Raw genomic sequence first — 26,505 nt, forward strand, 5'->3', positions numbered from 1 at the left:
ATTGGGCTCTTTTGGATTCTTTAAGTATGTTCCTTGATTGCACTTGGATGGATTTCTGAGAAAAGAGAGAAGCCAGGCCATCCTCATCCCAGATCATGTTACCCCCCTCTGTTCTCCCTCCCTTCTTCTGAAATCCTCCCCAGTTGCTCCTCTTCCTCCCTAATCATTTGACAATGATCAAACTTTTCTTTGAGTATACAAATACAAGCTGGGTGGACATGGCCTTGGAGATGACCCTCACTCTGTCAAGGACCTTGGAGTACTCATCCCTAATGGTCTTAGTGCCAGAGCCCACTGTAATAACATTGCCAAATAGGCATGAAGAGTTGTTAACCTAATCTTGCGTAGCTTCTTCTCTGGTAATATAGCACTGCTAACCAGAGCATACAAAACATTTGCTAGAACAATTCTTGAATAAAGCTCATCCGTCTGGAACCCACACTGCATATGGGACATTAATACAATTGAGCGAGTCCAGAGATACTTCACGAGAAGAGTCCTCCACTCCTCTGCTCACAACAGAATCCCTTATGCCTCCAGGCTTGAAATTTTGGGCTTAGACAACTTAGAACTATGCTGCCTTCAATTTAATCTAAGCGTAGTACGTAAAATTATCTGCTACAATGTCCTACCTGTCAATGACTACTGCAGTTTCAAACACAACAAAACATGAGCACACAAAACTACAAACTTAAGGTGAACCGCTCCAAACTTGATTGCAGAGTTTGCAACAGAGTGGTCAATGGCTGGAATGCACTACCTGACTCTGTGGTTTCATCACTGCAATGTGCTCTACATGGGGCTGCCCTTGAAGAGCATCCGGCATCTTCAGCTGGTACAGAACGCAGCCGCGCGAGCGATTGTGGGTGCACCGCGGTTCACCCACATTACACCTATCCTCCGCGAGCTGCGCTGGCTACCTGTCGATTTCCGGATGCGCTTCAAGGTGCTGTTAATCACCCATAAAGCCCTACATGGTAGTGGATCTGGATACTTGAGAGACCGCCTTCTGCCAATTACCTCCCTGCGACCAATAAGATCACACAGATTGGGCCTCCTCCGTATTCCATCGGCCAGCCAGTGTCGGCTGGCAACTACAAGGAGGAGGGCCTTCTCAGTAGTCGCCCCGACCCTTTGGAACGAACTCCCCGTGGAGATTCGTACCCTCACCACCGTCCAGGCCTTCCGCACAGCCTTGAAGAACTGGCTAGCCCGTCAGGCCTGGGGATGAAGATAGTTGCCCCTCCCGAATGATGAATGCATGTTGGTTACTGTTTTTATTATATGTGTCTTTGTTATTGTCTGCATTTCCCCTTCCCTGATTTTATGTGAGCCGCCCTGAGTCCCCTCAGGGAAAAGGGCGGCCTACAAATGTCAATAAATCAAATCAAATCATCCCCCCACCCCAAAAGGTTAACCTTAGACTGTCTACTGTTGGACTCACCCCTTTCCCAAGAGGTCTGTCAGGGGGTGTGCATAAGCGCACCAGCATGCCTATCGTCCCTGTCCTAATGTCCCCTTTTATTCGTATCCATTTCAAGTCTTCATAATCACGTCTATACTTATATCTGTTGTCTAATGCATGCTTGATGAAATAAATAAAGACAATAAATAAATAAAAATAAATAATTTTTTTTCCTATGATTTTAAGTCCAAATTAATATCATAAGTCAATTTCTTCACCAGGCCAGCAAAGTTTCCAAGATGTTTTCCCTCCTTACTTTTATATGGTTGATTATCATCCGGATGAAAATGTCTGGAAAGACAGATCATACCCCTGCATAGAATTTGTGTAAAAACTGCTGTTTTTCTCTGTCCTCAGGGACAGCTCCGGAAAGACTATTCTAGACTATTTCTTGAACTTTCCTGTTTATTGAGAAAAGATCTGAAGATTCCTAGAATGAGAATGAAAAGAAAGAAAACAATCACTCACATTTTCCCCTCCAGGTGAAACTTACGTGATTGAATTAATAAGTGGAAATGGGTCTCCTTGGAAATCTGGTGAGTTGTACTCCAGCAAAATTTCGAGGGGCAAATTCCCTCCAATAATCAGATCACCAGGCCTGTAAATTTCCCATATTTTCTCTGTGCTTAAGAGTTCTTGTAATGCACACGTGCTTTGAGTCTTCTTAGCAGGAGTTGGAGGCAGGGGGCACAAGTGCAAGAGGAGGAGGAGGAGAGGCAGCCCAGCCATTCTTCTCACCTTCCCTCCTAGATGAGAAATCAAGGTTTGTGCAGAAGCTGAATTGCAGGAACATTTGAAATCTCAGCAGAGCTTTAGCATAATAGGAAGCTTCTGTGAAAATTTATCTGATATTTCTTTGTATTAACATATTTGTATTTTATCATTTCATTTCATCCTATTTGTCCTATTCTGAAATTAGACTATGTGCTGTATTTTATTTTAATGATAAGGCTGCAAGACTAATCAGTCAATAAAATACTGTATCAACTGTGCTTTCTCTTACCTGTGTCTGAGCTTTGACACAAAGACAGATGAGTCTCACCAACCTCAGAGTTAGCTCTTTGGAAGACAAGGCAGAGCCCTCCACCACTGGGAGAACTCAGAGAATATTTCTTAAAGCAGGTTTAACCTTGGAAGGATTCTGTGGCTTATAATCCACTGGGGATACATGGAGAATTACTGTTCTTCTGATAATTGGAGGGGAAAGTGATTGTCCTATCCGTTGGGAAGTCAATGTCGTTTGCAGGTCCTCTTAGTGAAAAACATGTTTGTGACTCTTGTAGCTCATCCACAGAGAAGACCGACTTGAGAGCCAAGGTGTAGTTGACCTTTTGAACTACCTGAAAGCGAACACTTTTACACATTAGGGAGTTTGGCCTGTGTCATAGTATGTTTAGACAGAATAGTTGCTAGTGGGGCATGGTGACAGTCAGCTTGGCCCTAGTAAGAGTGAGCAAACATGGGAATGTTTAGATGGTTCAGTTAAATTTGATCAAAGTCACCCTGGGCAGCCAACAATGAAAGAGTAAAAGCTGTAAATAATGAAAAGAGCCTTTGTTTAAAATCTTTATACAATCATTATTTAAAAGGAAATTAGAAGAGGAGAACTAAAACCAGAAAAGAGAGTAATAGCTGGAGGGATGTTGGCATAATCAGGCTTGAGGGACCGTCAGAAGCTCAGGAGTGATGAGCCCAACCAAGAATACAACTGCTCTTGCTAATGCATTTTGCACCAGCTGAAGTTTCAAGGGAAGACCCCTGTGAAATGCATTGCAGTAGTCCAACCAAGAGGTGACCAGGGCATCCTCTGTCCTGGAATGGGTGCAACTGGCACATAAACAAAGATGTCAAAAGGCCCTTCTAGCCAAAGTTCTTGCAGGGTCTCTTTGGGGCAATGCAACCCCACCCAGCATCATAGATGGTGTAGTCCTAGAACTGGAGACCCCCAAACCAAAGGCCACAGTGAAACTGACGAAGGCCAAAACTCCAGATAGGCGAGGGCAGCATAAAACATGAAAGCTCAGGTAGGTGGGGAGGAAGTTGACCCGAACACTGCAAAAGACCAGCATGCTAAAAGTTATGAACTTGGTTTCATTAAAGCTGTCAGGCAATTTCCTAGCCAGAAAAGCCACCGTGAAACTGACAAGGGCCAAAAAACCCAGGTAGGCAAGGGAAGCGTAATACATCAAATATGAGCCTTTGTTACATTCCAAGATGGCCTCTCCTACCAAGGAGTGGAAGTCCAAATTGGGAAATGGGGTAGAGGTTATCATCCAGGTGGCACAAAGAACTGCTTGGACCAGGGGACAGGCTAAGACAATGGAGTTGGTCAGTGGTTTTCCTAAGAGTTTATTTGTCCTGTTCCCTGGCTTGGTGGCAATGAAGGCCAGAACCACCATGACAGTTTTTTCCTAGATAGAAGACACTGCAAGGGAAAAGAGAATGGCAAAGGTGAGGTTTCTGGGTTGACCAATGAAGAGGAAGGAGTAAAGGAAGCAGAGCAGGAGGAAGATCAGGAGGATGTAGGTGAGATCTCCGTTGTTGGCCTTGACGATTGGAGTGTCATGATGTTTATGGAAAATTGCAAGAACTGCCAATGTGATCGTAAAGAGAAAAAGAGCCGGAGAAGTTAAAGTGTATCCCAGGGTCTCTTGATAGGAGAGGAAGTGGAGCCTCTTGGCAATGCAGTGGTCCTTCTCCTTGGTGGGATACTGATCTTCTGGGCAGGGATCACAGGAAGCTGCATCTGAAATCAAGAAATCAAATATTTGAGCATTATTTCACCCTCTTTATTCCTCCCTCCCTCTACTATGGCACGACTGCCCCCTTTCTGCTATGGCAGATCCACAAAGGAACTGATGGAATGACCCACTGGGCATTTCATGGTTGATGAAACAAGGCAATTCTTTCTATATTATTTATGATGCTTCTGTTAGGTTAGACAGAGACTAGGATGTGTTCATATGGATAGGGGACTTCCATGATTATTATAGCATTCAGTGTGAGAGAGATTGCCATTACTTTCCCAATTTTTACTAGAATCACAAAAAGACTGACAAATCTGCCAGTCAGAAATCCTACTCTTCCGTGTGTTCATGCATTATTTTTGTGCTTGTGTCGAGAAGATCTAAAATGCAACAGAGAATACTTCCAGTTTGACATCGCTGTGATACAGACAAAGAGGAATAGATCTCCACATTCCCTGTGCTGAATTCTTCCTGTTAGTGGGCTCCAGAGGGACCTTGAGATGCCGTGAAGGGGTGGTGAAGCAAAGAGGAGCACCCTGTGAGGTCGGGGAGAGTCGCAGCTCTCCTGTCTGGCCTGGGGTTTTTCTTTCTTCTTAGCCCCAGTAAGACGAAGAAGCAGCTTAAAGATGGACACTGCAAAACTAGGATTAACCGATGAATAACAGCCAGGAATGATGCTGAAGAGAAGAAGGCGAGCAGTGGTAGAACTGGGGGAGAGGATTTTTCCTTTGTTTTAAATTGAACCCCAAGAAATAATCAGAACTATTTGCCCAGAATTGAGTGTAAAAGTGGTGCCTAAGCATTTCGGGATGTTAAAAAAAACATAACCAGAAATGAAAGCTGTAGGAGAATAAACAACAGAATTATGAAATAAATAGATTCATAAAGAAGATCATGTGAAGTGTTAATACCACTTTATAATGCCTTGGTAAGGCCACACTTGGAATACTGCATTCAGTTTTGGTGTCTAGTTTAGTGAAAAGAAGGACCAGGGGAGACATAGGTAGAGAGAGACCAAGCCACCTGGATGGTCCCAGGGCAAATTTATAGCATTCATGCATCCCTTACCTGTGCTTGGGCTGTGACCAAAGAAAAAACCAAGACTGACCTGCTTTCAAGTGTTTTATTTTTGTTTTTTGTTGTTTTACACTACCTCACTCTGGAAAAGAATTGAGTTCTTTTTTAAAGTTTTCTACAATGACATTCCTTCCAAATTAATATTACATCTTAAGACTTCATTGGCAGCACATTTTATTATGGGTGCTGTGGACCTGTCCCCCTTTCCATCATCCCCTCCTCTTGGATCCCATTCCCACCCCAACAGCCCTCATGTTAGCGAGGCTGGCATTGGTTGCAACTGGGTCAGGCCAGTGTCTAGGGGCAGAGAGCAGATTGCACATCTCTCTAAGTGACCAAGGCATGGCCAGCACCAACAAGGGCCAGCAAGAGTGAGGCACCAGCCCGGCCACTTCTCCATCCCCTGCCATCACCCTTACCTTCTCAGGCCATGCAGGGAGTACTTAGGAGGGGAGGGCAAGGGGCAGGGGCAGCCAGTGATGGGATCACTGGACAGGGAGCCAAAGCAGAGAGCCCAATGAGCCACATGTGGCTCTGGAGCCATGGGTTGCAAACACCCACTCTAAACCTTTCCTCAGTCAGGATTCAGGTCAGAGCATGGGGAGAAAATGGAATTGGTTGCTCTTTTAGATGCTGTTTCACACGAATGAGATTGAGGTACTCCATTCATCCTGGCTCTACTTGACCCTCTCAGTGGGCCTTCAATATCACTATTGACCATAGTCTCCTTCTCTTTTGGTTCCAGGGAATGGGAGTGGGCAGCCCTGTAATGAGCTGGCCTTTTCCTTTCTACAAGGCAGATAACAGTATGTGTTGAATTGGGAGGGAGAGGTCCTTGGCCCCCAAACTCTGATAGTCTATTGAAATAATAATAATAATAATAATAATAATAATAATAATAATAATAATAATAATAATAATAAGAAGAAGAAGAAGAAGAAGAAGAAGAAGAAGAAGAAGAAGAAGAAGAAGAAGAAGAAGGAACTGAGCACCATCTCAGGGATCTATGGAAACAAAAGTGCTTAAAAACACTGAGAATGAACCTAAGCAGATACATTTTTCATGACTCATTTAATTAAAATAAATAAAGTGGGAAAATGTAACATGGGAATTATTATCCACACCATAGATATCAAACTTTATTCCCAGGTTGGTCATGGGGTTTCAGCGGGAACAACTGAAAGTAATAAAAAATTAAAGAGCGAGGAAGTAACTGTAAGTTGAATAACAAATATTATAATGCCTAATCGTATCACTTGATTTACAAACATTCAACTGAAAAGCACTTTCACCATTTTAAAGAAATTTAAGAAAACAAATTCACAAAAATGCACCAAACTCAAAAAATAGTTTAGAGATTCTTCTCCCTCATTATATTCTGTCTGCAATTGAGATTGGGCTTCAATAGGATAATGTAGCATTTGGGGGAAAAGATGCAAGCCAAGAGACCAGCCCCAGAGGCCAAGATGGAGAAGATCTCCACGGCCACCATGGACTTCCCTTTGGTGCTCAGGTAGGTGGGGAGGAAGCTGATCCACACACTGCAAAAGACCAGCATGCTGAAAGTTATGAACTTGGCTTCGTTAAAGCTGTCAGGCAATTTCCTAGCCAGAAAGGCCACCGTGAAACTGACCAGGGCCAGGAAGCCCAAGTAGGTGAGGACAGTGTAAAACATCAAAGTTGAGCCTTCATTGCACTCCAAGATGGCCTCTCCTACCAAGGAATGGAAGTCCATGTTGGGAAATGGGGGAGAAATTGCCAGCCAGGTGGCACAAAGAACTGCTTGGACCAGGGGACAGGCTATGACAATAGAGTTGGTCAATGGTTTTCCTAAGAGTTTCCTTGTCTTGTTCCCTGGTTTGGTAGCCATGAAAGCCAGAACCACCATAACAGTTTTTGCCAGGATAGTGGAAACAGCAAGAGAAAAGAGAATGGCAAAGACAGTTTGTCGGAAGAGACAGGTGAGTTTCCCAGGTTGACCAATGAAGAGGAAGGAGCAGAGGAAGCAGAGCAGGAGGGAGACCAGGAGGATGTAGGTGACGTCTCGGTTGTTGGCCTTGACGATCGGGGTCTCACGGTGTTTAAGGAAAACTGCCAGGACTGCTAATGTGGTCATGGAGAGAGAAAGAGCGAGAAAAACTAAGCTGTATCCCAGAGTCTCTTGATAGGCAAGGAAGTGGATCTTCTTGGCAATGCAATGGTCCTTGTCCTTGTTGGGATATTGGTCTTCTGGACAGGGCTCGCAGGAAGCTGCATCTGAAATCAAGAGTCACTTTTCATTTCATGGTGTGCCAAAAAGGACTAATGATTCTTTAATACTCATAACCTTAAGGATACATTTGCCAGTGGCAAGGATGCCTTCAGATTTTGGCTCAATTTCTTTGCTTTATATTTTGCATTTATTTATTCAGACTTTTTGGGCAGAGAAGGGCAGGCAGAGATAGAAGGATCGATCTCCTCTTTCTCCAATGTATCCATTTTCTGGGAGACTGATAGTGCTGATGGAAGAAGCCCATCCCATATAATAATGAAAATTAAACCTTGAACCTCACACTTCTCTCCTTCATGAAAAGATTGGTAGTTGGATTTCCCAGTGGGTTGTAAGAAAAGGAATGGAAAGTCTAGTGAGGAACCCATGAATTCTGCACTGAAACTACCCTGGCCAAATTTCTGAGGAACAGGAAAGGTGGCCTGGTGGGTAGCAGAGTTTAGATCCATGAATTCATAATTTCTACTGGAAATCATGAATATTTTGGCAAATGTCAATCTACCAGAAGGACAATAGAATTGATATTTGTTCCTACTTAATGGCTTCCTTGATCCTAGAGGATAGGAATTTGACATGAGCTACCTGTCTGATTAGAAATGGTCCCTTCTGGACAAGGGTCACAGTGGTAGCAGCAGACTTGCTCTCCCTCTGGAACTCTTCTCCTCTCTCCTGCCTGGCACCTTTTGATGCCACACCTGGCAAAGGGCACCTTCTGAAAGGGAAAAGAGAAATTCTTGAGATGGCCTCAGCAATGGATATGCTTCATTTACCCATTTCCACCTTACAAGTCCATCTTCAGAAATGATTCCCCAGGGTTTTCCAGGAAGATCCTTTGGGAAAATCAAACCGCTCACACTCCCTACCCACCAATGGATGTTGAGATTGGAATGGGGAACACAGCATGGAAAGGGAGGCTAGTGAAACTGGATTCCACCTATTCTAAAACAAAGAATCCTGATGATTGAACTACACCTGAATGGTGAATGGACATTACTGATGTCTTCCCTAATTGCATTCTGGGTTTTTAGCACATTTTTCCCCCAACCCAACTCTTTGAATCCTCTATTTTCGCATACATTCTCTCAAGTGGTTACCATGTTTTCTGATTCAATAGACCCATTTTCCATTTAGAAAGATGTTCTGCATGTCTTCCAGTCCAACCTCCTCCTCAAGCAGGAGACCTCTACTATTTCAGACAAATGCCTGACTTGTCTCTTTTTAGTGATTTATTGACATTTGATTTATTGACATTTGACATTTTTAAAAGCCTCCAGTGATGAAGCACCCACAAGACCAGCCATTCCACTGGTTTAATTCTAATTCTTTTTTATATTTATCAGTTTGTCATTTTTTGCAGCCTGGAATTGCCTTATAGGTAACATTAGGGACATATAATATATAAAATATGTGTATCTACCACAAATGAGATGTGAAATGTGTTGCAATCAAAGCATGTTTCATGAAATATCAGCTACATTCTCTGATTCAGTAGACCTTTTTTCTAGTTAGAAGGATGTTGGATGTCCCCAGGAGAGAATGAATCCTTCTCTGAATGTACAAGATTTGTTTCAAGCTCACCTTTGTGGCCCAGACGATTGCATCGGAGTTAATGGTGTATTCCTGGCCTGGGGGAGAACCAATATCTATTTGCCTAACTTTCACGGGGACAAAAGATCCATTGGGTAGGAGAACCCAGTTGAGAAGATCATAACCACCAGATTCCAGTCCATTTTCTGAGAAGGAGATTTCATCCCCAGCACTGTTGTTGAACTGGACTTTTCTCAAGTAGGGAAGAATCTGAAAGAAACGAGACCTTCAGACATTGGAGGGATTAGCTGAAAGCCACAAATGAGACATCATGAGCTTCTATCATTCTGCAATGGCCATCCTCTTAGCAGATGGTTGTATCTCTGAGAAGCTAGAGGATTTCCCTTGGTGGAGTTCCAAGCAATCAAGGATAACACCAAATATTTCATTCCTTTCCCAACACCACAGATTTTCTTTGTCATTGAGCATTTCTATCATGGCTTCTTCAACTCAGCCGTTAGCATTCCAAATATCATCCAGAATTAAATCAGAGTTCACTTTTGTCTTTTGAGTCCTTCTGTTAATTCCATCATTATTATTCTCTCTTCTAATGCCCTTTTAACTGTTTCTGGTATTGCGGATAATTTTGCTTTTTCTAAATATCGTTGTATTTTTTTTTCTGGAACTATCTCTTGTTTGTATAATTTTTCATAATAATCATGTATTATTTTCTCTTTGTCATCATTCCGATAGTAAGATATTCCTTCCTCATCCATTAACTGGTAAATCATTTTCTTTCCTTTCTCTTTTTCAATCTATATGGCCAGCCATCTTCCTGGTTTGTTAGCGTTTTTAAAAAAAACGTTTTGAATTTTTAACCTTTTATGCTAGTTCTTCTTTGTCTAGTAAATTCAACTTATATGTTGAATTTAAGGTCCATTTGATTTTTTTATATTGTTTTTTTGTGGATCTTTTTGTAATACTCTCTCTAACTTCTTATATTCCTCTTAATCCTCTAACGTATGCTTTTGCTGTATCCCATACATTCTCCAGTGAGGTGTGTCCCTTTGTATTCTCTTTCAAGAAGAAGGCCAGTTCTCTTTCCATAAATTGTATAAATTCCTTTTCTTTCAATATTGTTTGATTCATCGTCCATCTTAACCTCTTTTTTTGTCCCTTCCATACAACTTTCACTGGTCCGCCCAGATACTTGTTTCAATATTTATTTTTTGTATATTGTGTATTAGCTCAGTTGACATCTGCATCATATCAATTCTAGACCAGGACATGTGTCTATCTGAGTAGAACATATATTGGTCTTTCTTAGGGTGGATTCCTCATCAAGCATCTGGAATACCTAATTTTTCCACCATTTTAAAAAAGGTTTTAGAAATGTTTTCCTTGCTTTTTTTTGCTAGATTTAGTCCGATTCTACATTGATTATTATTTATTTATTTATTAAATGTATAGGCCGCCCAATCCCGAAGGACTCCGGGCGGCTTACAGAGAAGGAAGAAAAAAAGAAAATAAAAATAAAAAGAATAGATTAAAATTCACCACACACATTCATTCTAATCGGGGCTGGACCTTAACAATAAGGTCAACAGCCCCAGGCCTGCCGGAACAGCCAGGTTTTAACAGCTTTCCTGAAGGCCATGAAAGTGGGTAAGGTCCGGACCTCTGCGGGTAGCTGATTCCAAAGGGTCGGAGCAGCCACATAGAAGGCTCTCCTCCAAGGGCCCGCCAGGTGACACTGTCTGGCTGATGGCATCCGAAGGAGGCCCAATCTGTGGGATCTTACTGGCCGCTGGGAGGTATGTGGCAGTAGGCGGTCTCGCAGGTACGCTGGTCCTAAGCCATGTAGGGCTTTAAAGGTAATAACCAACACCTTGAATTGCATCCGGAGACCAATGGGGAGCCAGTGCAGCTCGTGGAGGACAGGTGTAACGTGGGTGTACCTCGGCACACCCAATATCGCTCGCGCAACTGCATTCTGGACTAGCTGTAGTCTCCGAACGCTTTTCAAGGGTAGCCCCATGTAGAGCGCATTGCAATAATCCAGCCTTGAGGTGACAAGGGCGTGAGTAACCGTTTGAAGTGCCTCCCGATCCAAATAGGGCCGCAATTGGTGCACCAGGCAAACCTGGGCAAAGCCCCCCCTGGTCACAGCCGACTATTGCATTAAAATCTCCTACAATACATATTGTTCATGCTCCAATTCTACTATTTTCTTGAGAAGTCTACCATAAAACGCCTCTTGATTATTATTTGGTGCATATATTGCAACTAAAAATATTTGTTTATTGTTCATTGTTACCTCCACCATTAAAATCCTACCTTCCTGAACCACCAATATTTGTTTGGCTTTTAAGGTATCTTTGATGTAAAGCACCATGCCCTTCTTAGGTTGTTGCAGGAGGGAAGCGTATAACTTTCCAATTTTTGGATATTATAGCATTTTTAATTTTGCTTTTTAATATGTACTTCCTGTATGCAAATTATGACCAATTTTAATTTTTCTAATTTACAATACAATACAATAGCAGAGTTGGAAGGGACCTTGGAGGTCTTCTAGTCCAACCCCCTTCCTAGGCAGGAAACCCTATACCCTTTCAGACAAATGGCTATCCAGCATCTTCTTCAAAACTTCCAGTGTTGGGGCATTCACAACTTCTTGAGGCAACTTCTGTTCCACCGATTAATTGTTCTGCCAGGAAATTTCTCCTCGGTTCTAAGTTGCTTCTCTCCTTAATTAGTTCCCACCCATTGCTTCTTGTTCTACTCTCGGGTGCCTTGGAGAATAGTTTGACTCCCTCTTCTTTGTGGCAACCCCTGAGATATTGGAAGACTGCTATCATGCCTCCCCTAGTCCTTTTTTCTATTAAACTAGACATAGCCAGTTCCTGCAAAAAATTCAGTCCATTTATATTAATTGACAATAACTTTATTTCTTCTTCCATCTTGTTTACTTCTAAATCTCTCTTGCTTCTCTTGGTCTTGCTCCTTCTCTTGTTGTTCTTTCCTCCCCTTCTCTTACATCCTCCTTCTGTAGCTTCTCTTCCATCAACAATTTCTTCCTGCCATCTAATCTCTCTCTCCTCTCTCAGCCTCTCTTCCTCTACCGGTCCGAAATACTGATTGTAAAATTGTTCCGCCTTCTCTGTTGAATCCAGTCTGTGTCTTTGTTTTGCCAAGTCACCAAAATTCCTTCTGGTATCAGCCATCTAAATTTCACACCTTTTTTGATTAATCACTCTGTCAAAAACTATTCTCTTCTTAAGTCTCTAACTCTTCTCGGGATTTGTTTCAACACTACTATTTCTTTCCCTTTGTATTTCAAAGGGTTGTCTCTCGCTCTCTGCCAAATTTCTGCTTTTATTGCTTTCTTTGTGAACCTAACATGAATCTCTCTAGGAAGTTTTTTTCTACCTGAGAGACCGCCTCCTGCCAATTACCTCCCAAAGACCGATTCGATCGCACAGACTGGGCCTCCTCTGGATTCCATCTGCCAGCCAATGCCGACTGGTGACCCCCGAGGGGAGGGCCTTCTGGGTTGCAGCTCCGGCCCTCAATGACCTCCCCATTGAGATCTGGACCCTTACTACCCTCCCGGCCTTCCATAAAGCTACTAAGTCCTGGCTGTTCCGGCAGGCCTGGGGCTGTTGAAGTATCCAGCCCCACTTTAATTGTGAATGTTGTTGCATTTTAAATTTTGTATTGTCTTATTTATTCCCCCTCCCCTTTTATTGTAAGCCGCCCGGAGTCCTTCAGGAGTGGGCGGCATACAAAACCACGAAAGTAAGTAAGTAAAAGTTCTTATCGCGTATCTCATGTGAACTCTAAAGCTTTCATCAATCTCAGAAATTTTTTTTCCAGCTGATTGTTAAAGAGAGAAGAATGCAGGGACCTTGCCTGACCAAATTGAGCTTTTAGTAAGGAAAATTGTGCTCTGGGTTGTCACTTCACTGTCAAGAGAGGCCCAATATTTGAAATCCTTTGAAAAGTCAGATGGATTTCAAGCCAGTGACCCATTACGTCCGCCTATAAATCTATTAAATACAATAAATACAATACAATACCTTGAGTGCTGATCAATTTGCTGAGGTTGACAGAGCCTGTTTTCACTCAACAAGCAGAGCAGTTAAACAAATGGCAAATTAAACAAGAGGAATGGATTCGCACAGAATGCTAAGCCATAGAAGTATGAACCAAGGTGAAAAGGATTTGGGTTGATGATGACTGACTTTTTACAGGTTGGATTCAGTCTACATAAAGGGAAACCAAGGTGGTTCTGCAAATGTGCCAAAGAGCCAAGGTGGCGCAGTGGTTAAATGCAGCACTGCAGGCTACTGCTAGATCAGCAGGTCAGCGGTTCAAATCTCACCGGCTCAGGGTTGACTCAGCCTTCCATCCTTCCGAGGTGGGTAAAATGAGGACCCAGATTGTTGGGGGCAATATGCTGACTCTCTGTAAACCGCTTAGAGAGGCCTGAAAGGCCTATGAAGCGGTATATAAGTCTACTGCTATTGCTATATGTGCCCACTTGGACATCAACTGACCTGTTGAAGCATCCAGATATTCATCTTGGTCAGAGCTGATGCCTCCTGCATGGATTTGTCCCCCTCTCAAACTGAAGTAACCACTTCATTGATACACTTCAGTTTCTCTTGTCCTTTTTAGCAATAGCAGTAGACTTATATACCGCTTCAGTTCAGCGGTTCTAATCTCACCAGCTCAAGGTTGACTCAGCCTTCCATCCTTCTGAGGTGGGAGAAATGAGGACCCAGACTGTGGAGGTGATATGCTGACTCTGTAAATCGCTTAGCGAGGGCTGAAAGCCCTATGAAGCGGTATATAAGTCTAAGTGCTATTGCTAAAAAGGACAAGAGAAACTGAAGTGTATCGCAGAGTGTCTTGATAGACAAGCAAGGGGACCTTCTTGCAATGCTCTGGTCCTGGTCCTTGCTGGGGTATTGTTCTTCTTCATAGAAGTCACAGTGAGCTGCAACTGAAATTAATTAGCAAGATCCTTCTACGAGATCTCTCAGTGTGATGTGAATGTTCCTTTTCTGCAACAGCCAAGTCACAAAAAGTGACAGTGCGACCCTTATATGTGGAACTTCTGGTATACCAAAGAATATGAATATCATATTTTTGGAGTATAAGACACACCTTTTTCCCTCAAAAAAGAGGCTGAAAATCTGGGTGCATCTTATACACTGAACATAGCATTTTTTTGCCTCCTGAAACCCTGCTCCCTTTACCAAAATGGCTGTGTATAGCCATTAGGCTTCCAGAGTGCTCCTGGGGGCTGGGCAGGGCAGAAATGAGTGAAAAACAGGCTGTTTTTTGCTCAATTTTGCCCCCCAGTCCCCAGGAGCACTCTATAAGTCTCCTAAAGGCTATGCATGCCCTTTTTTTGACAAAAACCAGGCCCAGTTTCATGAAAAACAGGCTGTTTTGGGGAGGTCTGCAGAGTGCAAAACCTTTTTTAAAAATTTGCCTCTTCAAAATCTTGGTGCATCTTATACTCTGGTGCATCTTATACTCCGAAAAATAAAGTAATTCAAAGAAGTGAAGTGGTCTATATTTCAACTACTTCAATGGGGAGTTACGATCTCAGTTACATGTTCTGACCCAAGCCATGCAGACAAGGGAGTTTTTAGTTAATGTCAGTTTATTACCCACTTACACAACGTCCAATAATTCACCAATGTGGCAGGCAAAGCTCCACCTAATTTTCCCAGTCTGTAGTCCCATTCCATCATTCCAAGTGGGTTCAGGCTGACCCACCATGCATAAGAGATATTGCTCCGAAATTTCAACCCAAAAACAGAGTCCAAAAGTTCCAAAAGCATCCAAAATTCCAAAGACAGGCAGGCAGGTCCAAAGTCCATCAGGAAAGTCTGAGATCCAGAGACCAAAACAAGAGTTCAAGGTTCAAGAAGCAGAGCATCAGAGGCGGAGCTTCACGTTGCGGTGATATGGTGACTTTTCTGGCTTCTCCGGATAGCCGTCGAATTCGGATCACCTGGATGGTCCAATCTGGACCTAAACCCTTCTGAAGAGACGGTGAAAGGTAGGGGGAGATCCTGTGGTCCCAGAGACACCCGCAAAGTCTCTGGTGACCCGGAAAAAGGCCCCTTTTGCCAGCAATCGCGCGTCAGACCCCAGGCTGCTGAAACTGCTGACAGCTCCTATACGCAAGTGCAGGATAGAAGCATGTCATTTTGGTGAGAGTTTTTAAATCTTTTTTTCTACTGGAGAGAGAACACCCTAAATTTGGAAAATCTAATTTAAAATAAAGGCTGATGAGGGAGAAAGCGGCGGATTTAAGATGGCCAATTGAAGTTTTTCTTTTTTCCCTTTTTATCTTCGAAAGCCAGGGTGGACTTCAATCGCAATTGAATGTGGATTGGCTTATTGCGCTTTTTAATATTTTTACTTTTGGACTTTGTGGGGATGCTGAATATATTTAAACTCTAATTGTTTTGAAGATTCTTTTTCCCCTTTTTTCTCTTGGCTTTCCTTTTTGTATTTTCTGTTGTTTTTTTTAAGTTAAAAATAGAGCCAGGGAAAATAAGAATTGAGAGTTGATACAATTAACACTGCCACCTAGTGGACTTGAAACATTGTTACTAAGTTTTACTATCTGAATTGTTTAGAGAGAAGCTGTTCCCTTGAAGGCTATTTGGTTAAGAATTGATAGTGGCAGGAATACAGTTGTTTATACAGCTGTTTCCTGTGGAAACTTTCAGTATCTGGAAACCTACTTTGGAACAAACAGAAAGCTCAGAGTGACCTTGGAAAGACTTTCATCTTAAAAAAATTTGAATCTTTTTCTTCTAGCTTTGGTGGCAGTGCCTATATTATCTTGCTGGGGAGGTGGTGATTTTTTCCCCTTGGCTCCTTGACTCCTTTTTTTTTCTTTAAAGCTTTGAAGTATTGATTTCTGATTTTTTTTTGCTCTCGTTTCTTTTTGAAGATAGTGGAGAGATTGAGATTGAGATTTGTTTTATTTATATGCCACCCTTTTCCAGGAGGGACTCAGGGTGGCAAACAACTCAAAGGGGGAAAGGGAACATAGAACACAATACAAGTAGTTAAAATAGCCAAGAATCACACAGCCACACAGGTCGAGAGGGGAGGGGAACTCATCAACCCCAGGCCCAGCCAAGTTTTGACGGCTTTCCGGAAGGCCTGGAGAGAGGTGAGGGTCTGAATCTCTGCAGGGAGTTCGTTCCAAGCTGCCACAGAGAAGGCCCTCCCCTGGGTAGTAGCCAGATGACATTGGCTGGTAGACGGAATCCGGAGAAGGCCTAATCTGTGTGATCTAATGGGTCTTTGGGAGGTAATTGGCAGCAGGTGGTCTCTCAAGTACCCAGGTCCAATACCATGAAGGGCTTTATAAGATACGACTAGGACTTTGAAGTGTATCCGGAGACCGATTGGTAACCAGTGCAGCTCGTGGAGGATAGGTGTAACGTGGGTGTACCGAGGTGCACCCACAATCGCTCACGCGGCTGCATTCTGGATGAGTTGAAGTCTCTGAATACTCTTCAAGGGCTGCCCCATGTAGAGCGCATTGCAGTAGTCCAGTCTTGAGGTCACGAGGGCATGAGTGACTGTCGTGAGTGCCTCCCGGTTCAGGTAGGGACGCAACTGGTGCACCAGGCGAACCTGGGCAAATGCCCCCCTGGTCACAGCCGACAAATGATGTTCTAAGGTCAGCTGTGGGTCCAGGAGGACTCCTAAGTTGCGAGCTCTGTCTGAGGGGCGTAAATTTTCACTCCCCAGCCTGAGTGATGGAATACTAACCAAATTCTTGGGTGGGAAACACAACAGCCACCCGGTCTTGTCCGGATTGAGCACAAGCTTGTTAACCCCCATCCAGACCCTGACAGCCTCCAGGCACTGGCACATCATGTCAACCGCTTCACTGAGTTGGCATGGGGCGGACAGATATAACTGAGTATCATCCGCGTATTGATGGTATTTTATCCCGTGCCGTCGAATGATCTCACCCAGTGGCTTCATGTAGATATTAAACAGGAGGTGGGATAGGACCGAACCCTGAGGAACCCCATATTTCAGGGGCCTAGGGGTCAACCTCTCCCCCCCGACCAACACTGACTGCGACCTGTCCGAGAGGTAGGAGGAGAACCACCGAAAAACGGTGCCTCCCACCCCCACCTCTCATAACCGTCGCAGAAGGATATCATGGTCGATGGTATCGAAGGCCGCTGAGAGGTCGAGAAGCACTAGGATGGAGGGATGACCTCCATCCCTGGCTCTCCAGAGATCATCGGTCAGTGCAACCAAAGCGGTTACCGTGCTGTAGCCAGGCCTGAATCCAGACTGAAGACATATGGATGGCTTGTTTTAAAATTTGAGCGAATTGGACTGAAGTTTTTTCTCTCTTTCTTCTTTTTTAAGTAAAATATTTTTTTCTTTTTCTTCTCTCTTCTCTTTTTTTTTCTCTTTTCATTTTATCCATAACTCTGTATTTTTATAGCTGATGCTTAAATTTTTGTGATACTCCAGTGGTTATTTGGGACTTTTACATTACTTGATATTAATTGGACTAGAATACAAAAAGAAATTTTTTTAGAAGATAATAGAAAGATAACACCTGTTGGCTCTACAACAACAACCCCTGCCTCCTTGCCTGTAGGAGGATAAAGATCAATACAGTCAATGTTTCAACAAGAAAAAGAGAAGGGAATAACCTTAGAGGCAATTATAGCAATAGCAATAGCAGTTAGACTTATATACCGCTTAATAGGGCTTTCAGCCCTCTCTAAGCGGTTTACAGAGTCAGCATATCGCCCCCACAGTCTGGGTCCTCATTTTACCCACCTCGGAAGGATGGAAGGCTGAGTCAACCCTGAGCCGATGAGATTTGAACAGCCGAACTGCAGAATTGCAGTCAGCTGAAGTAGCCTGCAGTGCTGCACTTAACCACTGCACCACCTCGGCTCTATTATTATGCAAGTGATACAGAAATTGCAAGCAGGAGCTGATAGCAAGGATGAAAAGTTAGATGCCATTGTAAAGAGGATTGAGAGTATAGAAAAAATAATTGAGACAATAGAGCATGAACTGAAAGCATAGAACAAAAAACAGCTAAAACGAAAGGAAAAATAGAAGATATGCAACATTGGATGATGAAATATGAGGACAGAATCCAAAAAAAAAATTGAAGAAAAGGTTCATGAAGAAGAGAAGAAGGTTGGGGAGTTTGACAGCAGATTGAGTGATGTGGAAAGGGAGAGCAGTGGAATATTAGGATGGGAGATGGATAGGCCTGAATTTTTCTTAAGATTTCAAAACATATTACCACATGTGGTGGACTTGCACTGAAGCTAAAAGATACTAGACTACAATCCACATGTGGTTGGAGAAAATGATACACAAACATATAGACATTAAACCAGAATTTTTTTTATTGGGAATCATACCAGAAACTTACAATAAAGACTTGAAATATCTGATTGTAAACATTTTAACAGCAGCTAGAATCGTATTTGCAAAAAACTGGAAAAATGAAACAATACCAAAACAGGAGGAAGTTATTCAAAAGATAATGGAGTGTGCTGAAATGAGTAAATTGACATTTGAAATTAGAGAACAAGAAGATGAGCAATTCTATAAGATATGGGATTTGTTTTATCAGTGGCTTGACAAAAAAAACTGGAAATGAAAAATGTTATATTTATGTTTCAATTGAAGGAGATAAATGATAATACAATCATATTGTTAAATAGATTAATAACGATACAATGAAAGACTGACATATATATGAATTGAATAATTTAGAATATTTTGTTTTAAAATGAAGGATAAGGATAATAATGAATCTATGTATATTTGATAGATGATTGGTGATATTATGCATAATTCTTAGTGATGTATATTATAAAGATATCTTGTTGTTGATAAATAGTTTAATAAGGAAGTAATGAAAGATTGGTACATGCATGAAGTGATTATTTGGAATATTCTGTTTAAAAGTGAAGGAATAACATTTTTGCTTGAATGTATGGTGTACAAGGACAGCAATGAACATAAGCATATTTGATGGATGATTGGCGGGATTATAGTGATGTATAAACATAAACAGTTGGAAAATTCTTTTACACTGTAAAAATAATCAGAATGAGATAAGTGATTACATAAAGGTATATTGTTCTTAAATAGACACTCAAGGATGCAAGGGAATTAGGTTCGCTGAAAAGAAAGAAATATATGATGTACAATGAAACTGAGGTACTTAGTTATATTAGATGAAAGGCAACAGTAAAAATATTGGGTTTCTGCCTGGATGGTCTCTTGTGACGAGCTGAAGGACAGAGAATGGAAGTAGTGATCTTCCTCCCATATTTGGGCATACTGGGGGTTGTAAAAATCTAATAGATACCTTTCACCCTGGCTTGGCTGATAACGGATAAGAGCCTGTGGCCTAATGGCTAAGATGTCTGCCTAGTATGTAATATAGCCCAGGTTCAAATCCCAGTAAGGGTATGGCTAGCTGATGATCTATACTAGTCTCCCTTTATTTATTTATCAGCACAAATATATATATATATATTTGTTTTTTTATTTATAAAAAAAATCATATATATATATATATATATATATATATATATATATATATATATATATATATATATATATATATATATATATATATATATATACACACACACACACACACACACACACACACACACACACACACACACACACACTTAAAGTCACAACCCCTGGTATGCCCAAGTATGGGAGGAAAGTCACAATTCCACTCTCTGTCATTAGGCTCGTCACAAGAGACCATACAGACAGAAACCCAATATTTTTACTGTTGCCTTTTTTGTTACATTTGTTATATTTATGCTGATAAATAAATAAAGGGAGACTAGTATAGATCTATTTCAAGCTATTTAGCTCTCATCAGCTAGCCATACCCAAGTTTGGGAATCTGTAGCTCAAATGGTTAACTCCCTGCCTGGGAGGCAATGGAGCACAGGTTCGATTCCCAAACTTGGGTATGGCTAGCTGATGAGAGCTAAATAGCTTGAAATAGATCTATACTAGTCTCCCTTTATTTATTTATCAGCATAAATATAACAAATGTAACAAAAAAGGCAACAGTAAAAAATATTGGGTTTCTGTCTGGATGGTCTCTTGTGACGAGCCTAATGACAGAGAGTGGAAGTGTGACCTTCCTCCCATACTTGGGCATACCAGGGGTTGTGACTTTAAGTATATACCTCCCACCCTGGCTGGCTGATAAGGAGTCGTTCTCTGTAGCTCAAATGGTTAACTCCCTGCCTGGGAGGCAATGGAGCACAGGTTCGATTCCCAAACTTGGGTATGGCTAGCTGATGAGAGCTAAATAGCTTGAAATAGATCTATACTAGTCTCCCTTTATTTATTTATCAGCATAAATATAACATATATATATATATATATATATATATATATATATATATATATATATATATATATATATATATATATATATATATATATATATATATATATATATATATATATATATATATATATATATATATATATATATATATATATATGCTCAAAAACACTGACATGGAAAATAACTATGTGAAATATTAAAATATTTAGTTAAACAAATAAAATGAGAAAATATCCATCTTGAAATAAACAATTTATATTTAAAACCAACTTTTATTTCTACATAGGACCCTTGGTTTCACGGGGCCCAACTGGAAGACATGGGATGGAAAAGGCTACATTATCCCTGCTGACAACATATATTGATTAATTGAATGAATTTCTATATCATCCAAATCAATGGACTTTTATTGTAACCATTTATAGCATGTTATAAGGTCAAGTCATTATTTAATAGACATGTTGTTCCTACTATGTTCGTATCATGTTCTAGAAATACCATCAGATAAAAATCATGCCTCAGAAATAAATTTATTTCCTATGCCTCCCTTAGTTAGAGATTTTTATTCCTTATCATATTTTCCCTACAGTTCAGATGTGGCTTGAATAGGATAATGAAGCATTTGGGGAAAAAGATGCAAGCCAAGAGACCAGCCCCAGAGGCCAAAATGGAAAAGATCTCCACAGCTACCATGGACTTCCCTTTGGTGCTCAGGTAGGTGGGGAGGAAGGAGATCCACACACTGCAAAAGACCAGCATGCTGAAAGTAATGAACTTGGCTTCGTTAAAGCTGTCAGGCAATTTCCTAGCCAGGAAGGCCACTGTGAAACTGACGAAGGCCAGGAAACCCAGGTAGGCAAGGACAGCATAAAACATGAAAGCTGAGCCTTCATTACATTCCAAGATGGCCTCTCCTACCAAGGAGTGGAAGTCCATGTTGGGAAATGGGGGAGATGTTGCCAGCCAGGTGGCACAAAGAACTGCTTGGATCAGGGGACAGCCTAAGACAATGGAGTTGGTCAATGGTTTTCCTAAGAGTTTCCTTGACGTGTTCCCTGGCTTGGTGGCCATGAAGGCCAGAACCACCATGACAGTTTTTGCCAAGACAGAGGAAACTGCAAGGGAAAAGAGAATGGCAAACGCAGTTTGTCGGAAGAGACAGGTGAGATTCCTGGGTCTCCCAATGAAGAGGAAGGAGCAGAGGAAGCAGAGCAGGAGGGAGACCAGGAGAATGTAGGTGAGATCTCGGTTGTTGGCCTTGACGATTGGTGTGTCATGATGTTTACGGAAAATTGCCAAAACTGCCAATGTGATCATAGCCAAAGAAAGGGTGAGTGAAACTAAAGTGTATCCCAGGGTGTCTTCATAGGAAAGGAAGTGGATCTTCTTGGCAATGCAGTGGTCCTTGTCCTTGTTTGGATATTGGTCTTCTGGGCACGGATCACAGGAAGCTGCATCTGAAATCAAGGGTCACTTTTCATTTCATAGTGTGTCAAAAAGGGCTAATCATCATTTAATACTCATAACCCTAAAGATGCAGTAGCCAAAGGAAGGATGTTTTCAGTTTTTTGGCTTAATTTCTCTGCTTTTTATTTTGCATCTCCTCATTCAGATTTTTTGGACAGAGAAGGGCAGGCAGAAATAGCTAGATCATTCTTCTCTTTCTCCAATGGGTCTATGAATTTTCCCGGAGATTGAGAGTGCTGACAGAAGAAGCACAGCTCTATAATAATGAAGATTAAAGCTTGAACCTCACACTTCTCTCCTTCATGAAAAGATTGGTAGCTGGTAGCTCCCAGTGAGTTATTAAGAGCAGTAGCAAGTCTAGTGAGGAACCCATGAATTCTGCCCTGAAACTACCCTGCATAAAATTTCTGAGGAGCAGGAAATGTGGCCTGGAGGGCAGCAAAGTTTAGATTCAGAGGTTCTGCTGGAAATTATGAATATTTTGAAAAATCTTGCAGAATCAATATTTTTCCTACTTAATGGCTTCCTTGATCCTAGAGGATAGGAATTTGACATGAGTTCTACCTGTCTGATTAGAAATGGTCCCTTCTGGACAAGGGTCACAGTGGTAGCAGCAGACTTGCTCTCCCTCTGGAACTCTTCTCCTCTCTCCTGCCTGGCACCTTTTGATGCCACACCTGGCAAAGGGCACCTTCTGAAAGGGAAAAGAGAAATTCTTGAGATGGCCTCAGCAATGGATATGCTTCATTTATTCATTTCCACCTTACAAGTCCATCTTCAGAAATGATTCCCCAGGGTTTACCAGGAAGAGATTTGGGGGAAATCAAACCGCTCGCACTCCCTACCCACCAATGGATGTTGAGATTGGAATGGGGAACACAGCATGGAAAGGGAGGCTAGTGAAACTGGATTCCACCTATTCTAAAACAAAGAATCGTGATGATTGAACTACACCTGAATGGTGAATGGACATTACTGATGTCTTCCCTAATTGCATTCTGCGTTTTAGCACATTTTACTCCCAACCCAACTCTGTGAATCCTCAAATGTTTTGCATACATTCCCTCAAGTGGATACCATGTTTTCTGATTCAATAGACCCATTTTCCATTTAGAAAGATGTTCTGCATGTCTTCCAGTCCAACCCCCTCCTCAAGCAGGTGACCCTCTACTATTTCAGACAAATGCCTGACTTGTCTCTTTTTAAAAGCCTCCAGTGATGAAGCACCCACAAGGCCAGCTATTCCATTGGTTTAATTCTAATTCTTTTTATATTTATCATTTTGTCATTCTTACACTGTCTGGAATTGCCTTATAGGTTACATTGGTGACATATAATATATAAAATTGAATTGAATTGAATTGAATTTATTGCATTTAAATGCCTTTTCCCTGAAGGGGACTCAGGGCGGCTCACAATCCAAATCAGAGAAAGGGGTACAGATAAGGGATAAAAAGACGAACAAAACAATACACGATTTAAAAGCACACAATAACCATACCATTCGACGGGGGGGGGGGGGGCAAAAGCTCTTTAGCCCCAGGCCTGTAGGAACAGCCAGGTTTTAAGGGCTTTGCGGAAGGCCTGGAGGGTGGTGAGGGTTCGAATCTCCATTGGGAGCTCGTTCCAGAGGGTTGGAGCAGCCACAGAGAAGGCCCTCCCCCGGGTAGTCACCAGTCGACACTGGCCGGCGCATGGAATTCGGAGGAGGCCTAGTCTGTGGGATCTAATCGGTCTATTGGAGGTAATTGGCAGCAGGCGGTCTCTCAAGTACCCAGGTCCAATACCATGAAGGGCTTTATAAGTGACGACTAGCGCCTTGAAGCGTATCCGAAGGCCAATAGGCAGCCAGTGCAGCTCGCAGAGGATAGGTGTTACATGGGTGAACCGAGGTGCACCCACGATCGCTCGCGCGGCTGCATTCTGGACAAGCTGAAGTCCCCGAATGCTCTTCAAGGGCTGCCCCATGTAGAGCAAGTTGCAGTAGTCCAGTCTAGAGGTCACAAGGGCACGAGTGACTGTTGTGAGGGCCTCCCGGTTCAGGTAGGGACGCAACTGGTGCACCAGGCGAACCTGGGCAAATGCCTCACAGCCGACAAGTGGTGTTCGAAAGTCAACTGTGGGTCCAGGAGGACTCCCAAATTGCGAACCCTGTCTGAGGGGCGTACTGTTTGACCCCTCCAGCCTGAGAGATGGAAAACTTGGCCAATTAGTAGGAGGGAAACACACCAGCCACTCGGTCTTATCCGGATTGAGTACAAGCTTGCTAACCCCCATCCAGACCCTAACAGCCTCGAGGCACTGGCACATCACGTCAAACGCTTCACTGAGTTGACACGGGGCAGACAGATACAACTGTGTTTCGTCCGCATACTGATGGTATTTTATCCGTGCCGTCGAATGATCTCACCCAGTGGCTTCATGTAGATATTAAACAGGAGGGGGGACAGGACCGAACCCTGTGGCACACCATAATTCAGGGGCCTAGGGGTCGATCTCTGCCCTCCGACCAACACCGACTGCAACCTGTCCGAGAGGTAAGAAGAGAACTACCATAGAACAGTGCCTCCCACCCCCACCTCCCGCAGTCGTTGCAGAAGGATACCATGGTTGATGGTATCGAAGGCCACTGAGAGATCAAGGAGCACTAGGACAGAGGCATGACCTCCATCCCTGGCTCTCCAGAGATCATCGGTCAGTGCGACCAAAGTGGTTTCCATGCTGTAGCCAGGCCTAAATTCCGACTGGAAGGGACCTAGATAATCGGTTTCCTCCAAGGACCGCCGGAGCTGAAAGGCCACCACTTTCTCAACAACCTTCCCACAAAGGGGAGGTTGGAGACTGGACGATAGTTGTTTAAAACGGCTGGATCCAAAGATGGCTTCTTCAGAAGGGGTCTCACCACCGCCGCCTTTAAAACGAGGGGAAAATATGTGTATGTGCAACAAATGAGACCTCAAATGTGTTGCATTCAAAGCATGGTTTTCATGAAATATCAGCTACATTCTCTGATTCAGTAGACCTGTTTTTCTAGTTAGAAGGATCTTGGATGTCCCCACGAGAGAATGAATCCTTCTTTGAATTTACAAGATTTGTTTCAAGCTCACCTTTGTGGCCCAGACGATTGCATCGGAGTTAATGGTGTATTCCTGGCCTGGGGGGGGCCCAGGATCTATTTGCCTAACTTTCACGGAGACAAAAGATCCATTGGGCAGGAGAACCCAGTTGAGAAGATCATAACCACCAGATCCCAGACCATTTTCTGAGAAGGAGATTTCAACCCCAGCACTGTTGTTGAACTGGACTTTTCTCAAGTAGGGAAGAACCTGAAACAAACGAGACCATCAGACATTGGAATACTTGGCTGGAAACCACAAATCATGGCTTCTATCATTCTGTGATGGCCATCATCCTAACAGATGGTTTTATGCCTGAGAAACTAGAGGATTTCCCTTGGTGGAGTTTCGAGCAATCAAAATAACACCAAATATTTCATTCATTTGTCAACACCACAAACAATTCTCTTTATCATTGGGCATTTCTGTCATGGCTTCTTCAACTCCAGCTTTCCCAAATGATTCCTACATACAAATATTTTAATCCCGCATTCAGAATTTCAGTATATTGTTTTGCTGCATATACATTTTAAATATACGTATTTTTTAAAAAATTGCTTTGGCCCACAATGTTACAAATGAGAAATGTCTTTCAGGAATGCTGAAATATGTTTTATCCCAATCAATGACAATCACATTGACTTTCTCCAGCTGATTGTTAAAGAGAGAAGAATGACCAAGTGGAGCTTTGTGTAAGGAAAACCCAGCTCTGGGTTGTCACTTCTCTCTCAAGAAGTGATTATTTGCTTGAACTCCTTTGAAAAGTCTGATGGATTTCAAGCCCATTACGTCCACTTTGCTCCTTGATGTGCTGAGGTTGATGGAGGCTGCTTCCATTCAACAAGCAGAGCAGTTGAAGAAATGGCAAATTAAACAAGTTGTGTGGAGTCACACAGAATGCTAAGCCAAAGAACTATGAACCAAGGTTAAAAGGAATTGGGTTGATAATGACTGACTTTTTACAGGTTGGATTCAGGCTACATACTGAGGGAAACTGAGGTGGTTCTGCAAATGTGCCCACTTGGACATCAATGAACCTGTTGAAGCACCCAGATTTTCATCTTGCTCAGAGCTGATGCTTCCTGCATGGATTTGTCCCCTTCTCAAACTCAAGTAACCACTGAAGGACATTCGGGACCTTATAGGAAGATCTTTCCTCTAGAGATCTTATGGACAAGTGCTTTTCTTTCCTTTTCTCCTTCCCTCCTCTACCCCTTTTCAACAAAACCTTACACTTCATTTATATTATTGTTTTAACAACTGCTCTCTTAAACTCTTCTGAAATACTTGCATATGGAAGCAGAACAGATGACAATTGCAAATACAAATTCAGTCACATGCTACAATTACAAACCAGTAATTCAGGAAATGCATATGGAAAACCTTCCTCTTCTAAG

At 42.4% G+C, this 26,505-nt stretch overlaps 1 protein-coding gene across 1 annotated transcript in view; it reads right to left on the bottom strand.

The window, feature by feature from the left end:
* The window catches only part of LOC148049978 (vomeronasal type-2 receptor 26-like), a 36,865-nt gene that overhangs the window by 6,700 nt on the left and 3,660 nt on the right, over positions 1–26,505 (bottom strand). The window contains exons 4-7 of the mRNA XM_087705966.1: positions 9,137–9,355; positions 2,646–2,805; positions 2,469–2,554; positions 389–441 (exon numbers count right to left, since the gene is read on the bottom strand). Coding sequence (XP_087562092.1) covers positions 389–441; positions 2,469–2,554; positions 2,646–2,805; positions 9,137–9,355 — 518 coding nt within the window. The remainder of the gene's footprint in view (positions 1–388; positions 442–2,468; positions 2,555–2,645; positions 2,806–9,136; positions 9,356–26,505) is intronic.

The sequence above is a fragment of the Thamnophis sirtalis genome, unplaced genomic scaffold (assembly GCF_051295495.1).
Source record: "Thamnophis sirtalis isolate CommonGarterSnake01/CBP01778 unplaced genomic scaffold, rThaSir2_p1.2 scaffold_1, whole genome shotgun sequence".
NCBI classification, from domain to species: domain Eukaryota; kingdom Metazoa; phylum Chordata; class Lepidosauria; order Squamata; family Natricidae; genus Thamnophis; species Thamnophis sirtalis.